The sequence below is a fragment of the Gossypium arboreum genome, chromosome 9, assembly GCF_025698485.1.
Source record: "Gossypium arboreum isolate Shixiya-1 chromosome 9, ASM2569848v2, whole genome shotgun sequence".
Taxonomy (NCBI): domain Eukaryota; kingdom Viridiplantae; phylum Streptophyta; class Magnoliopsida; order Malvales; family Malvaceae; genus Gossypium; species Gossypium arboreum.
The window spans coordinates 72,309,055-72,325,196 of record NC_069078.1 but is presented as its reverse complement, the minus strand read 5'-3'; the positions used below and the strand labels follow the sequence as shown (position 1 = coordinate 72,325,196).

Sequence of the window (16,142 nt, the reverse complement as noted above, 5' to 3'; positions counted from 1 at the left end):
CATTTTATATTATATTTGTTGTATTTGGTTGGATTTTAATGCAGGAAGGGCTGAATATTGGTGAAAAAAATATTACAAATCTGCCAAAATTAGCGGCGTTTGTAAAAAAAAGCGCCGCTAAAAGCCTTGACCTTTAGCGGCGTTTTTTCCCAATAAACGCCACAAATTTTTGTGGCGTTACCTATAGCAGCGTTTTTTGAAGCGTTTTAGAAAGCGCCGCTAAAGGCTAAAAAAAGCGCCGCTAAAAGTCTATTTTCCTGTAGTGACCCCAATCAAATCGATAATCCTAATAACATGTCATTTGTATCCTACGTTTTTCTTAGGTTCAAATCGGACTTGGTAATCGTCGAATATGAAATCGGTATTTATACATAGCAATTATACAAATCACATACATATGATTCAATTAAAACATATAAATACTCAATTTAATTACACAAACTTTTCTCGAAAAATGTACGTAAACACAAAGGCAACTAATCTGATATTTTCTCTTTACCTCGATCTAACTCTGTACGAGGTTTGACAGAATCTATACAAATAAATTTAAGTCATTTCAATATAATTCTCATTCAATTTAATCTAACATGGAATTTTGGCAAAATTATCATTTTTCCCTATACTTTTAATTCTTTTGTAATTTAGTCCTTAGGCTCGTAAAATGAAATTCATACAATTTAATCATTCCTCAAGTCTAGCCGATTTTATACATATTAATAGCAGCTCATATATTTCACAAAATTCACAATTTTTACCATAAATTTGTCATCTTTTTCAATTTAATCCCTAATTGATAATTTCATAAAAATTCTCTTTACAAAAGTTGTTTATCTAACAACAACCATTCATTTTCTATCATCAAACTTCAAAATTCAAGCATATTCATCAATAGAAAAACCTTAATATTTTAATAGTTTTGCAAATTAATCCCGAACTAGTTAGATTAAGCTACTATGATATCGAAAAAATAGAAATTATAAAAAAGGGAACAAAAATTCATATCTATTTGAGCAAAATAAGCTTGCCTAAATTTTCAAGCTTCCATGGTTAGGTTTCTTTTTTTTTTTTTTTTTTGATGGAAGATGATGAGAATGGATGATAATAGTTTATTTTATTTAATTTATTATAACTTTAATCACTAATTTTCAAAATTAACTTTAATAATTCATTCGGTTTCCAATGATGACTATTCACATTTATCCATTAACAACTTTAGTGGCTAATTACTATATAAGGACCTCCAATTTAAAATTCTATAACTATTTAATACCTTTAGCTATTAGAACTTAACTTTTACACTTTACATAATTTAGTCCCTATTATCAAATTAAATATAAACGGTAAAATTTCTTAACGAAATTTTCATACAGTATTTCTATCATACTGTAGACCACTAAAATAATAATAATAATAAAATAAATTTTTCGACTTCAAATTTGTGGTCTCAAAACCACTTGTCCCTATTTCACTAAAAATGGGATATTACAATAAATGTGAATAATTAATATATAAAATTTTATATAAATATACATGGTTATGATATGATCAAAATAGAGGTGTTGATGGGAAGGGTCGGGTCCAATCAAAATTCTAGACCTATTTGTTAGGACCGGGTCCGATCCGGTCCAAAAATGGGCCAAAATTTTACCTAAACCTGGCCTGGATAAAAATGTTAAAACTCAGGTACGGTCCACCCATATTAATTTTTATATTATTTTTATATAATTTTTTAAAAATATATAATACATCAAAAATACTAAAAACATCAATAAATTGAAAATAAATTAAAAACAAAATGTAGACTTAAATAACACTAAGATAAGTGCAAGTTAACAAGCAAATGCATCTAAAATAGTAACAAATTTAACAATAAAATAAAAGTTATACAATATCTAACCAATAACAACAAAATAGTGAAATGGTACTAAAATAGTGAAAAAAAAAGAAAATAACAAAAAAAACAAGAAAAAAAACAGCAAGAATAGTTAAAAAAAAAAACAGATTTTTATTTTTTTTGCATTTTCAGGCCGGATCAAGCTCAGGGCAAAAAAGCATTACCCGAATCCTTCCACTTTTCGGACAGGTAGAGCATTGGACAAGTCTAGAGCAAAGTCTACAGAGAGAGAAGCAACAGAAGAAAAGTCCATGTCTATCTTCATCAGCCTGCTTACAAAGAAACATATGCCATTTGCAATAGGTAGATGGCAAGCTAAGCTTCTGGCCGTCCTTAGGATTCTCATCCAATCAGTTAAGATATGCTTGGGAATATTATGCTCTCACCATAGCGTAGTACGTCCAAAAAGGTTTGAAGAGAAGAAATAATTTTTGTTTACCTAATTTTAAGTAACAAGCAAAGCTCATTGACGAAGACTAGTTGGACAGATGCAAACCAAAACTTGAAATATAGAAGATATGAAATATAATGATACAAATAGAGAAAAAAATCAACAAAAACAAACAAAATCAGGGCCGGCAGGGAGGCGAAAACATTTATGTTTCATTCAAATGGTCGGTGTACCATTTTATTTTTTTCTTCATAAATCCATTTATGATGATTGTGTGAGCAGCGAAAAAGCTCCACAAAAGAAACTGAAATTAAGGTTGTGGATGTGAAAGATGGAAGGGGTTGAGCATAGAGTTATTAAGGTGAATGGCATAAACATGCACGTAGCAGAGAAAGGGGAAGGCCCACTCATTCTTTTCATCCATGGCTTCCCCGAGCTATGGTACTCTTGGCGTTACCAGATTGCTGCTTTGTCTTCCAAAGGTTACCGAGCTGTGGCACCCGACCTGAGAGGCTACGGTGACACGGATGCGCCAGATTTGATCACCAGTTATACCTGCTTCCATATAGTGGGGGATTTGGTTCAGCTTTTAAATATTATTGCCCCTAACGAACACAAAGTGTTGGTAGTAGGGCATGACTGGGGAGCTGCCATAGCTTGGTATATGTGTTTGTTTAGGCCAGACAAAGTGAAAGCTATGTTCAACCTCAGTGTGCCCTTTATTCCACATAATCCACAAATGAACCCTATTGATGGGTGGAGAGCTATCTATGGGAATGATTATTACATGTGTAGATTCCAGGTATATCGCTTGTTTAATGTATTTTCAAGTATAATTTGTAGGTTGTATTAAGATTGAGAAACAAATTAACCAGTTTCATACTATAATAAAATTACAGGAACCTGGAGAAATAGAAGCTGAGTTTGCGGAAATGGGTACAGAGACAGTAGTGAAGGCATTTCTGACATACAGAGTTCCTGGTCCAATAATGTTACCCAAAGGGAAACCATTTGGACATTCAGCGGATACCCCAGTTGCTTTGCCTTCTTGGTTATCAGAGGAAGAGGTTCATTACTATGTCTCTAAATTTGACAACAAAAGTGGCTTCACTGGTGGAATCAACTATTACCGAAACCTTCACAGGTATCTAACTATATATATACACTGATGGATTTATACAGTTTAAAAAAATTAAAATAGTTTTACACACTTTTGTAGTTATTTATATCATTAGTATTTTAATGAACTAACTGTTGAATTTATCAATATAATTATACTTATCATGCATGGAAATTTTTGAACTGATCTAATATTTCAATCATATCAATCTAAAATACTCTATATTTTTTGGTGGATTGAAAGATAATGGGTTAAATTGTCTGAATTTGACAATTATTCTCATATTAATGTTTGAACTTTTGTTTGCTCAAGTTAAGTCTTAAAGTGGGATCTGAACCTTTTTTTTTATCCTAATTGGACCCTGATCTTGGCAATGTTCCTATATTGAAGTTTTTTTTTTTTTGTGTCCAAATTAGTCCTATGTGAGAACAAGTGCTTAATTCAAGCTCTAATATAAGAATACTTGCTATATTCAGTAATTTAATTCAAAGAAAATTGAGGCTAAATATATGCGAGTGTTCGGATATAATGACAGAAATTGGGAATTGATGGCACCATGGACTGGTTGTGATGTAAAAGTAGCGGCTAAGTTCGTAGTGGGTGATTTGGACCTGGTATACCATATGCCTGGCATGAAAGAATACATTCACAATGGTGGATTCAAGAAAGACGTGCCAACGTTGGAGGAAGTGGTGGTAATGGAAGGAGTTGGGCACTTCATCCACATGGAAAAACCCGACGAGATTAACAACCTCATTTATGACTTCTTCCGTCAGTTTGATTAACATTTTGTTTTAAATAGTCCTCCCCTGCTTCTGGGTAATAAAAATATGGTGTTTCAACTCTGGGTGGGTTCAGCTGTATTTCAGCCCTTCACCATCCATGTTGCCTTGCGTGTCTTCTGGTTTATTATGCTGCTCCAGCACTTTGTACTTCAGGTTCCAGTATTATTTGAATATAAACAGAAAATTTGGAATAATTAAATAAACCAGTGACAAATACGGAGCTCTAGCCTGCATTTTGGTCCTGTCGGCCTTATGCTTGACTCTACATGGTTATAAGGTAACTTGAAGTTGAGGCTTGAATTTTCATTAGCCTAGTTCCTATACTTTTCTTAGCTTTGAAATTAAATACTTCTAATTTTATTTTTAATAATTTAATCTCTCTACTTTTCAAATTTCAAAATTCAAATTCAATTAATTATTAGCACCGTTAAAAAATAATAAAATACTCACTTAATAATCATATGTAACAAAAAAAAAGACGTAATAAACCTAAATTTAATATAAAAAATTTTAACGCCATTAACAATTAGCTTACATCTTAAAATATAAAATATAAAAAGTAAATAGATTAAGTTCATTGAAATAAAAATAAGATGCACAAGTATATGGACTTGGAACTTGAAGTACATTTTACCCAAATATTAATAGAACAAACTTTATGGTTTGATTAGAATTACCAAAAACCCATGACCGCTCCTTTTGCATAAACCGTTCCATAAATAGATATGGCTCCACATGAAATCTTCCAAATGTGGGTATGGATATGTTACATTAGTACAATAATAATTTAAAAAAGAAAAAATCAATAACAAAAACAAACACCAAGCAATGCCTCAGTGTTGGGACAAGACAATGGCAAAGACAAGAGGACAAAAGAATGGTGAAAACCAAGTACAGAATAAAACAATGATGTCATGACCTACCATTACATACAAACTTAATGATACATAATGAACAAACAAACTCACTCAACATAATTACAATGAATTAGCAAAACAGAACCCTAAGCAAGTCTGTTTAGGTTCCTAAAGAAGCTCTGTCGTCAGGGCCGGCAAGCATGATCTGGCATTTTCGAAAATATAAATATGAAAAAATAAACCATTTAATCAGAATTTGGAAAACCACTTAAAACTTACATTGCAGTCAAAAGCAAATCTCCTGGCAAGCATGATGGCTGCATTCCTGTCTCTCTCTGATTCAAATGCTAATACGACCGAAAACTCTTTCTTTGCTTGCCAAAACAAAGCCTGTGCAGCAGCATTTCCACCCCCTCTAACTCCACATAGCTAAACCATATATAAGCAAAACGTGTTATGAAACAAAACATTGTTTGCACATGGGATATGTATGTATATGAATATCAGAAAAATCATGTTTCCCATCATTTTGTTAATTACTCGTATGAAATGTGGTTTTTAGCTATGTTACTCAAGACTCTTCATTTTCTGTCCGACATTCTTGTCCGGAACATTCGAGCATACATATGAGATATGTTCTTCCAAATATATGGAAGACTTAGAAGAATTGAGCATAACCATGTCAAACACATATCCATATTTGACACTCACTCCCGAGTCCGGCAACATGGGTTTTTTTTTTGTACTCCTTTCAGTGCCTGATAACAATTTATTCTAAAAAAATAATACTCAAAAGCAAGGAACAATTTGAAGGTTATATGCAGAACTGTCCCCAAACTACAAAACTTCTCTTCGTTTTCCCCTTTACTGTTAGAGAAAACATCAAAACATCTTTTCACTGCTGATAAAATTAACAAGCCTTAGTACCTGCATTGAGCCGGAATAATATTCTTTAGCAATTGTCGCCTTTCCTTCACGTAGCTTCATCCTCATCTTTCCCACATGTAGTACATGAATAGATTCTGATGGTTGATCTACACCATTCATTTGGGTAACAACTACCTATAAAATATAAAAATATAATGATATTTTAGAAGCCAATATAAAGGAATAAGTTGTTAATATCTATATAAAAGATATAATAAACATATTCGTTATCCATTCATTCCAGGAACAACTACCTATAAAATGAACAAATATTAGAAGCAAAAACAATGGAATAAATGGCTAAATTTTCAGCTAATACAAGTAAATATTTGCATGTATGCAACTGCACCCCAAACCAGTGAAAAACTGATGAGATAAAAATAAGTGAATTAATTATGTGAAAAGCTTTAAAACCTTTTCAGCATGTCATTTTCCCAAAACAGATGCAGAGAGATGCTGATATAACAGGAGCTAGGAGAATTGTGGAGACTATATGGTCATTGAGTAGTAGGGTCAACAACAAGCAAGTTTGGGTTTATTGGTAACCAAGCAACCAACACTTGCATCTGAGAATGATGTTGGACGGGAAGTTCTGCTTGGGGCAGGAGCTCTAAATTCAACACTACTTCTCTACAAGTTTAAGGCTTTAAGGTCTTGAGGGATTGTTTAAAATTCTCGCAAGGATAACAGACGTTTAGATCTTCAATGCTCTAATGAGCTGCAGCAACAGGAGAGATTATTCACAGAACATGTGATATACGAAGAACAAATAAACAGATAAGAGGTCATTTTCCTAAGGAACCACTGCTAGAAAGATAACAATTGCATTGTATCTTAAAACTCAAGTTTAAGGTGGAAACTCATTCTGCTCTGGAAAATAAATAAAAAGTTCACTAAAAATAGGACTAGCTAAATAATTTTATAAATCAATAGAAAGATGCAACAATCAAATATTATTTGAAGAACCTAAAACAAATAAAGCCTAAGACTATTCATATAGCCAAGTAAGGATACTGTTTTGAAGCAGGACAACATACATTGAATTCAACATCATGTTTCCGCACAAGTGCCTCCACATAGTTCCCCAAACCAGCAGCTGCTCTCACAAACAAAGAACACAAGTTACAAATCTCAAGAAATAATGAGATAAAAACTTCAAAAATGTATAAAAAAATAAAAGTAGGTATAAGGATTTAAAATCACACACACACACACATGCAGTATACCTGGATCAATAGCACCAGTAGTTGTTAACATGATTAGCTGACCATCATAAATAATCTCAACCTGCAGGATTCGACCAACATCAAAAGGCTCTGGAGCATAAACTGATTTACGGGCACCTGGGTAAAGCAAGGTAGAAAAATATATCAGATCCAAAAAGGAAAAACACCGTTCTATTGACCATAAGAGTCAAGATTAGCATCTTGATCTCAATAATGCTTATTTTATTAATGTTTTCTGTGTAGCTTACTAAAACTATTTTGTTATGGTCACTAGGGGAAAACATAAGTTAACTGACCAATTTGATTTAGTAGGCTGTGGCAGTTAGATCAGTTGTAGGGTCGATTTATTTGGCTATGTCGGTCAATCATTGATTATCAAATTTCATAATTGAATCAACTAACTTAAAATTTTTGATGTTTTTAATTATATTTATAAATTATAATATATAAGTTACGTTGGTTAAGTCACTTAAATATTTTTTTTTCATTATTTTAAATATATATTTTATAATATTTTAAATAAGTCAGTTAACCGACTTAACTGACCGAACCAACTGATATAATCAATGGCCATCTTTACCTGATATAAGCTCCTTTTTGCCACCTTCAGATGATATACGATACCACTGAATTGCACATTTGGAAAGTTCTGGAGCAATATCAGAGCAAGGTTTAATCCGCAAATATGAACCTAAAACTTCAGCACCATCCAGTTCATACAAGTGAGATAAATTTTCCTCGACTCTCTTGCTTCTTGCTAGCTGCAAAAATTAGTTAAGGAAAGCAGAAGGCTAAAGAAGTTAATGATTAAAGAAAGAATGGAACACAGTTATATCCACCAGTCAGTTCCACATAAGTGCCTAATAGAAATTAGAAAATAAATGTAACAGGAGTTAATAACATCCTTCAGAAAGAATATCAGTATAGCACTGCAAAGTGGGAAAAAGAAATGATAAGTACCACCCTTTTTCTACTTAATTGGTATTATGGTTTAACGATCTCGTTAACTTATAAGCTGATTATTTGGGGGAAAGCCTACTAGGGATGATGTCCATTTAGATAGCACAAAACCTTACGATCATGTGTATGGAAATTTGAAACAGATTGTTTCAAAAAGAAAATTATGTGGTCTTTCTTTGCTGTTAAGCTAATTGAGGGTCTTATTTAAGCTGTAGAGAGCATACTATTCACTGATTCAGTCTTATTTTATGTTTTTTAGGAATAGAGGTATAGACATCTAAGTTTGTCCATACATTTGAAATATACATCAGAACCCAAACATATGAGGGCCTCAATATGCTGAAACCAGAGAATTACAGGTCAATGTATTATCCCAAAGATCATTGACCTCCCTAACTTTTCAGTTTCAGAAGAAGTTCCTTCAACAAAGCAAATACCAACACAGTAAAGGAATAGAAAGTGAGAAGGAAATGAAAATTTTGTGGCTCAACACGGTACCATAGAAAATATATATACCGTTCTTTGGAAGAACCAAGAATAATCTAAAAACCTATGAACATTCAGTCAACTATTGTAAATAGAATGGCTGAAAGAAACTGATCAACAAGATCCACATGATAAAAGGTAAAAAGACTAACCTCTTTCTGAAGCAGTAGAGAATGCTTAGACTTCTCTGCAAGTTGAACCCTTAATGCACGAAGCTCATGTTCCATATCCATTACCTGCAAATTGTTATTGGTTTAACTCATCCAGTATTTCAACTAAAAATGATTTGAAACAAGTACATCTAGCAGAAATGGTGTCAATTTGATTTGTCATGCTGCAAAGCAGACATACTTCAGAGGAGCATTTTACATACATCAATATAATAGACTTGATAAGATTTGCTTTTTGTGCAAACCTCCTTAAAATTAAACGTGCCTATCCATAACTTGATTCATTTTGCAGCCAAAGACAAGCTATCATTCAATTACAGAGCTCGACGGGAGAAACAAAACAAAAAACTTAAAGAATGCAACATTTCAACACAAATCCTCATGAGCATATACCCAAAGGTTACTCTAAGTGTCTGCTCTGTCCCCATAAGTCAAACTTCAAAACATATGTCAAATTATAATTGAATTGTTTAACATAATGCATCCCACTCCATGATTTCTTCACCTATGTCTAGAGGAATGCCAAAGGAAAAATAACCAAGTGGATGCCATAATAATTATTTTCATGTTTAGAAGAACAGTTTTCATCACTAGCAGGTCCAATCCTTTTCTATTCAGGGATGAAGAAGAGAGAGCAATGGCAATAATAAGACTTGCCATTCGGTAATCATATCTATAAAAACTATACTTGCTTCATTTTTTTTAAGAACTATGTTCATCATTGTTGAAACTTAAATATAATGGTTGGACCATTTCCTATATGCTTAAGCTTTTAGGACTATCATCACCTTATTTAAGATGGTATTAGACCCAAGGCGTGATCTATTCTTCCTGCCTGACCCCATACGGGGTCAACCACCCCTTGTGAGGTTGTCCACATGTAGACCCCTTGTGAGGTTGTCCACATATAGGCCCTTGTTGAGAAACACATAAAGGGGAGTGTTAATTGGTATTATATCACATCTAATAAATCTCGGGTTTCTTGTGACCTTATATCCAAGTTGAGCCCCTCACCTATTGGCAATTGGTTTCAGGTTGGATGCTTAACAATCACACAAGAAACTTTCCTTTTTCTTTTATTTCTTCAATTCAAGAGCAAGAGAGGACCATGGTCATATTAATACTTGCCTTTGGAAATCATATTTTCAAATGACAACAGAAGCAGCAACAAAACTACTCAAATAATAGGGCACTTTACCTTACGCTAAGGCCCTAGACTTAAATTATACGTGAAAGATAAAAGATATTAGCATAAACCATGCACATGGTGACAAAAGACTTATTACATTTGTTGCTTTTTTTCATCCCTAATATAGTATACTTCTATCTTTATAGATGGATTTTTTTACCTTAACAAAATCCAGAAGAAGACTTAACAGACTTAAGTCATTAATATGATTGGGGCTGTGAAACAGGTAAACAAGAAAACTCATTGACCCCCACAAGCTATCCCGACCTCAAGAGAGATGATAAAAGTACGATAATAATGTACTCCATCTTTAAAATACATCAGAGCATATATTTTCTAACATTCTTGCATGTTATATAAGATTATGAGTTTGTAAGACTAAAAGATTGTGAATTACTACAGCAGACACATATAACTTGCATCATGCACAAAAGTAAACCAATTTTCATGGTTTAAAAAACTGAGGCAGCAGCGTGCTATAAACCCAAAGTGACTTCAAATAGGTTAGAAGTTTTCAGAAAATAATAATAAGTATCTAAGATAAACCTTGCTTGGTCGGTGCAGCATTTTGATCCGTCTAGCCTCTTGAACGTCCTTCATTAGTTCTTCCAGGTCCTGAAATCCATGGAAAATATTTGTTCACAAACAAAAGACAAAAACGTAGAAAAGAATTGCCACATTTAAAAACAAATAGCAGAAACTGATATGATGAAGGAAATAGGCTCACAAGAGAATACTATAATATGAAATTTATATTAAGTGATAGCAAAACATATTTTCACAGTTAATGCAATGGGGAAAGAGAGGAGTGTAAGTATAAAGCTAGATTCCTTTAGCAAATAGACTATAATTGCAATAAACTGAATATTAAAACAAAAACCTGTTTGCCTGAAGCTCGAGACATTTGTTCTTTCTCCTGAAGGGCCTCTTCCACTCTCTGAACTGCTGCTCTAGCATTCTCAATTTCAGCACGAGCAAAAGCTCTTTCCTCATCGACAAGTTTTTTAGCATCTTCCGAAGCCTATTTCAAGACACAAGTATGCAAAGCAAAGCAGTAACAGAAGAATTAGTATGTTATATGCATCGAAGTATAAAAAGGTAATTAAGCAAATAACTCAAGGACCCAGGCAATGCATGCTTAGATAATCTCAGATGTTATCAGAGCAGAATTCTTCTAAAACAATATAGGTAGTTCAGGTTCAATGTTCTTTTCTTTCTTTAATTCTCAAAACACTTTTCTTAGAAAGCAAAGAAGTTAGGTGCATTAATTCTAATACAAAACTACATTTGAATAACTTAAACTGAAAAACAAAAATGAAACAATCTGAATGCAGATAAAAACAAATAAATGGATATGTTTTTGAGAAAATCGGGTGTCCTGAGAACAGTGCTCTTGAAATTGTTACATTGAAAAAACTTATGGTTTTTAGAACAAAAGATAGTTTCCAGAGACAAAAACTAAAAACAGTCCTCCAGAAAACCTTGATAGAAGTATAGACATTTCAGAATTAGAAAGGAAGGTCTTTTCATTCCTTTCCTAGATGAGGGTTAATAATTAGGAAAGGGTGGCAAAGAAAAATAAATCTTGCCAGTCTAATCAGAAAGCAACAAACTAAGTATTCTACCACCATTGTATCAGTAAATGTTTGACAACAATCAGAACAAGGTGAAACCAAATAGACAAATTTAAAAGGAGAGAAAATATTAAAGTTAAGGTGAGGATCATAAAGAATAGCTACAATAATAAGTTAAGGTGCACATTTAAAAAAAAAAAATAGCAAGCAAAGCATTTTCTAAACTATTATTTTTATTCAAAATTTCAATATGATAGCCTCACACTACATTTCCAAGTTATAAATTCGTGAACTTGAGAGAACCATAATTTAATTGACATCATTCCAGCCAAAAAGATCAGTACTTCAACAAAGAAAAAGGTATTCTTCCACTAAACTATAATAACTAACCAAAAGGTGCCATACTTATTCGCTATTCAGCTGAACTTCTCAACAAGGGTAATTTAACATGAAATACTGAAAGCTCAAGAGAAAGACTGTCATAAATCACTGTCTTTGTTAGACGGTACATTTATATTTTCTAAATGTTGATCAAAATTCAGCATCTCTCGTACCAAAAACACACTTCTGAAGTACAGCATGAAAATGTAACAAATAATGCATTTGATTGTTAAGCATTTTCAGACATATTGATGCTACAATTATACATTCTAAACTAATTTAATATGAAATAAAGAAAAAGGATGGAAAGGCATCCAGCATTTATCATAAGTTATATTACCTGCTTCAGGAAAGTTGCTAGTTTCTTCACTTCTGTCTTTTCTTGAATCAACTCTCCTTCTCTTTGAGTAAGTTGAACTGCCAGAGCTTCGACCTGCAGAAGAAACCATATTTCAAAGGTTATTATAACCTCACTGGAAAGTTTTCAGGCGATATACATTAACTAAGAAACCAAATAAATTGTTTTAGTATTAGATGAATCACACTAAGGGGATAGCGATAATCAGGGATGAAAAGAGAACATCTCAAGCATTGAAGGATTTTTTTTAATTTACTTTTTATTTATATCGATTTATCCCACCCAGGATGCTGCGAAAAAACATGCTTTCTCAAAGGTGATATATTTAAATAAGTTGACCAGTTTTCTCCTAGAAAAGAAGTTGGCTTCATATCTAACCATACTATAGATGATGACCGCAAAACTTAAAACACTTTCGATGCTATTTCTAAACCCAAACCCTTCTTTAATAGAAGACATCGATGGGTACGGCACATCATGTTTAACTGCTAATTAAACTCCAGACATAGTACTTTCCCAATAATTACAAAGTGGCAAAACGTTTGGAAAATGTTGAGATGAATGATATTAGCATCATTGAACCTAGCAATTTCAACTGAAGCAACAAATCAGCAATCACACCCTTAAAGTTACAGCATTTTTTTCCCTAATATTTCACCATGAACATTATTTCCTACACACCAAGACTACTAGCGAATACTAAAAAGTAGTAATGCATTTTAAATATTAGCATTTAACTTTCAAAATTATAATAAATAGACTGGCATATCACTGATAGATCATAATTCAATGATAAAACTGCAAAACATAAAACATTAACCATGGCAATAGCTTCCTCTACATCATCCTTGTTTCTTCCAGCCACGCGTCCTTTTAAAGATTCGAGCGCATCTCTAAGCTTCTTCAAAAGGACATGTTTCTCCAGTGATGCAGCCTCTCTGAGTCTAGCCTGAATCCAATAAATGACTATAGTTTGTTCACATGACAATCTGTAGGGATTAAAAATTAATAATAGTCCCAATGCTTCTCAATTGTTAACAGAAACAGCAAACAAAAAGAGAAGAATGACTCGCATGAACAGACTTCACAGAGAGCAACCTAGTTCTTCAAGCCAGTGATAATCCAAGAAGCATAAACAAATCATAACATATAAACCAAAATTTATCAACCAACTGATCGCTTAATGCCACTCAAGCAGAACATTGAGCTAACCTTTTAGCATTAGATTTAAACACAAACCAACTTATAAGTAGTCTCAAACAACCTATCTTCAATTCTTTAGATTCTTCATAAGGCACAAATAAGTCAATTTAAAGGTAGAAAACTTATACAAATGTCTTTAGCAATCTATCTAAGAAAACTGCAACAACTAAATTAACTTTGAAAGGATTTGACCTCTTCAGACAACTTAGCAGCAGCAGCTAACCCCTTCTCAAATTTATTAGCAAGGTCACGAACAGAGAGGCGATTCTGCTGCTCCAACAACAATGCAGTCTCACGTGCAACAATCTCCTTCATTGACAAAACTTTAGGATCTCCTTTGACATTCACAATATGATTATATGCCCCAATTTTGTAATTGGGAAAACGACTCGAAGCAAATATTACATCAGCTGATACAGCTGGAAGCGCTTCCTTTTCCACAGTATCGCTAAAATTCCGACTTACCCTCGTCATTGTTCTGAATCTACACTCTGTTAGATCACCAAAGAAAGAACAAGTGTAATAAGATGGTTAAGAATGGAAATTCATTATGAAAAATAAAGACTTGTTAACAGCTTAAACTAAAATGCAGGTCATTGCTAACCATCTATCTAATTAAGTGCCAAACATCTAACTAAACAAACCGATATTACTCGGATGATCTATAGTTTGGTAACTAAGCATAAATAATATACATTGATATTTCCATTAAGCTTCATAACGTAATATATATAAAAAGTATAGAACAAAAAAAAAAACAGAAATTATCTAAACTCTAACCAGAACAAAGCACTACATTAAACAAGCTCGAAGCAGGGGTAGAAGAACCAAAATAAAAAGACAATGTCTAGTTACTGAAACCCTAAATTTAAGAGAGAAAAAAAAAGTTCGACGACAAAGGAAAAAAGAAAAAGAAAATTGGAACTTACAGATCATGGAAAAAGTGAAAAGAAAAACAAAGGAAATAGATTGCTGGATCAGCTTGCATGAAATGGAAGAAAAAATTTAGTATTATCTACAGAAATTAATATAAATAGTAAAGCAGGAAAAGAAAAATAAAGAGAATATGCAAGGAGATTGGGAGAGTGAAGCTCTTTTTTTTTTTTCTTCTTATAATATTATGCTGGTTGATGTTCTGCTTTTTTTTAAAAAGGTAAAGGCAAAAACAAGAAGAACATACGAGCGAAAGGACAAACCCGCCCTTCCTCTTTTACTATAATTTATTTAGTTATCTTCAGAATTTTCGGGTACTTTTTTTATACTTAAGAGAGGAGAATATAATATTATTATTGAGTTATAATATTCTGAATTAAGAAATTTCGTTTTTAATTACAAGTGATATATACAAAATATAATTATAAATAAATTATTAACCAAAACATATGAGATAAATTGTACATTAGAATTAAATCAAAATTAATCTAAATGTAAACTCACACATAAATAATAAAATAATTATATTTTGATGATTATGGACAAAATTCCCATTCAATTTTTTTAATTTGCGAAAATATTTATTAATGGATATGGACACTAGGGAGGATAAGTGTATTCTAAGTTTTTGCTCAAAATTTAAAACTCCTTTTAAATGGACCCCACCCGTAGAGTATAATAATAGAGGAATGACCCATCAATTATTGTATTTCTTTTTATTTAATATTGGTCTTTTAAAAAAATAAAAAGAAGATGCACAAGTAAAAAATGGAGATATTTTAAAATATATAAAAGATTATTAAGTGGAAAATTTGTGAGAAATGACAGCTTTGCATGCCCAATAAACCAATTTTGATTGCATTCCAACGTTTCATGCCAGACTTCATCTACCATAATACCAACCCCCATCGGAAATATCATCCGGCCCAAATTTTGTGAGTACAAAGTGAGCTCTTATATATATATATATATAGGTCAAAGTTCTCCTCCAACATTGAAGTTGGTTGTGGAATCAATATAGACTCAAATAACTGTAATAGGACAACTTCGATTTCATAAAAAATTTCATTCAACTCATAAGGTTTAAAAAGTGCTTAATCCTAAAAAATACGTGTGTATATATTTTACATATACTTAAAAGAGTATATAAGGGGATGGCAGCAGTGAATCTTAACTTAATATCGACAGAGAAACAACCGAGATCTTCGATTCCGTTAAAGATTGCGAAAGTTAAAAAAAAAAAGTTAAGAATAGGGAGGATGGTGTGGATGATACTGTTTACTTGGTTATGGATGAAGTACCGGCTGAAAAGCTATCTCTTAAGGATAAATTGCTTTTAAATACAGTTCTAGTTGAGAGTGATAATGCTTGGCCTGGAGCAGTGGGTTTTGAATTGGGGGAGGAGGATGTGGTGGTTGAGAATGCTCAATTCCGGAGATCCATTTTTCTGATAGGGTTCATAATCTTATTGATGGTAGCATGGGAAATGTAGAGATTGTACGACTACTTGGAAGATCAATTGGGTTTAAAGCTTTAATGCGGTGAATTCAACCACTCTGGCAGCTAGCGGGTAGATTACAGCTTATTGGTTTTGATAATGAATATTTCCTTGTAAAGTTTTTCAATAAAAAAGATTGCAAGAAAGTGCTCATGGAAGGACCATGGACGTTGTATGATAGTTATTTGAC

At 32.7% G+C, this 16,142-nt stretch overlaps 2 protein-coding genes across 3 annotated transcripts; one reads left to right on the top strand and one right to left on the bottom strand.

The window, feature by feature from the left end:
- The first annotated feature begins 2,026 nt into the window (after window positions 1-2,026).
- Window positions 2,027-4,393, top strand: LOC108456280 (uncharacterized). The gene is made up of 3 exons (XM_017754875.2): window positions 2,027-3,087; window positions 3,185-3,429; window positions 3,941-4,393. The coding sequence occupies exons 1-3, from the start codon at window positions 2,617-2,619 to the stop codon at window positions 4,188-4,190; spliced, it is 966 nt and encodes a 321-aa protein (XP_017610364.1). The 5' UTR covers window positions 2,027-2,616; the 3' UTR covers window positions 4,191-4,393.
- Window positions 4,394-4,887: 494 nt separating this feature from the next.
- On the bottom strand, window positions 4,888-14,785 carry LOC108457339 (stomatal closure-related actin-binding protein 1). Of its 2 annotated transcripts, none has more exons than XM_053019114.1 (13): window positions 14,702-14,785; window positions 13,714-14,012; window positions 13,139-13,267; window positions 12,301-12,393; window positions 10,886-11,026; window positions 10,552-10,620; window positions 8,799-8,882; window positions 7,781-7,961; window positions 7,201-7,317; window positions 7,012-7,070; window positions 5,975-6,109; window positions 5,327-5,476; window positions 4,888-5,252 (listed from the first exon to the last, which is right to left on the bottom strand). In XM_053019114.1, the coding sequence occupies exons 2-13, from the start codon at window positions 13,993-13,995 to the stop codon at window positions 5,208-5,210; spliced, it is 1,485 nt and encodes a 494-aa protein (XP_052875074.1). In that variant the 5' UTR covers window positions 13,996-14,012; window positions 14,702-14,785; the 3' UTR covers window positions 4,888-5,207. The 2 variants fall into 2 exon arrangements, with proteins under 2 accessions (XP_052875074.1, XP_017611837.1); XM_017756348.2 differs by having other exon boundaries at window positions 14,451-14,713.
- Between the last annotated feature and the right edge of the window lie 1,357 nt (window positions 14,786-16,142).

What these genes read in the sequence shown, in the direction of transcription:
- LOC108457339 (XM_053019114.1), bottom strand. Translation starts at nt 13,995, where the DNA reads ATGACGAGGGTAAGTCGGAATTTTAGCGATACTGTGGAAAAGGAAGCG. An exon ending in CTCGAGCTTCAGGCAAACAG is followed by an intron (nt 10,621 to 10,885) that starts GTTTTTGTTTTA and finishes CATGGATTTCAG; the next exon opens with GACCTGGAAGAACTAATGAA. An exon ending in TGCTGCACCGACCAAGCAAG is followed by an intron (nt 8,883 to 10,551) that starts GTTTATCTTAGA and finishes AACAATTTGCAG; the next exon opens with GTAATGGATATGGAACATGA.
- LOC108456280 (XM_017754875.2), top strand. Translation starts at nt 2,617, where the DNA reads ATGGAAGGGGTTGAGCATAGAGTTATTAAGGTGAATGGCATAAACATG. An exon ending in ATTACATGTGTAGATTCCAG is followed by an intron (nt 3,088 to 3,184) that starts GTATATCGCTTG and finishes ATAAAATTACAG; the next exon opens with GAACCTGGAGAAATAGAAGC. An exon ending in TATTACCGAAACCTTCACAG is followed by an intron (nt 3,430 to 3,940) that starts GTATCTAACTAT and finishes ATATAATGACAG; the next exon opens with AAATTGGGAATTGATGGCAC.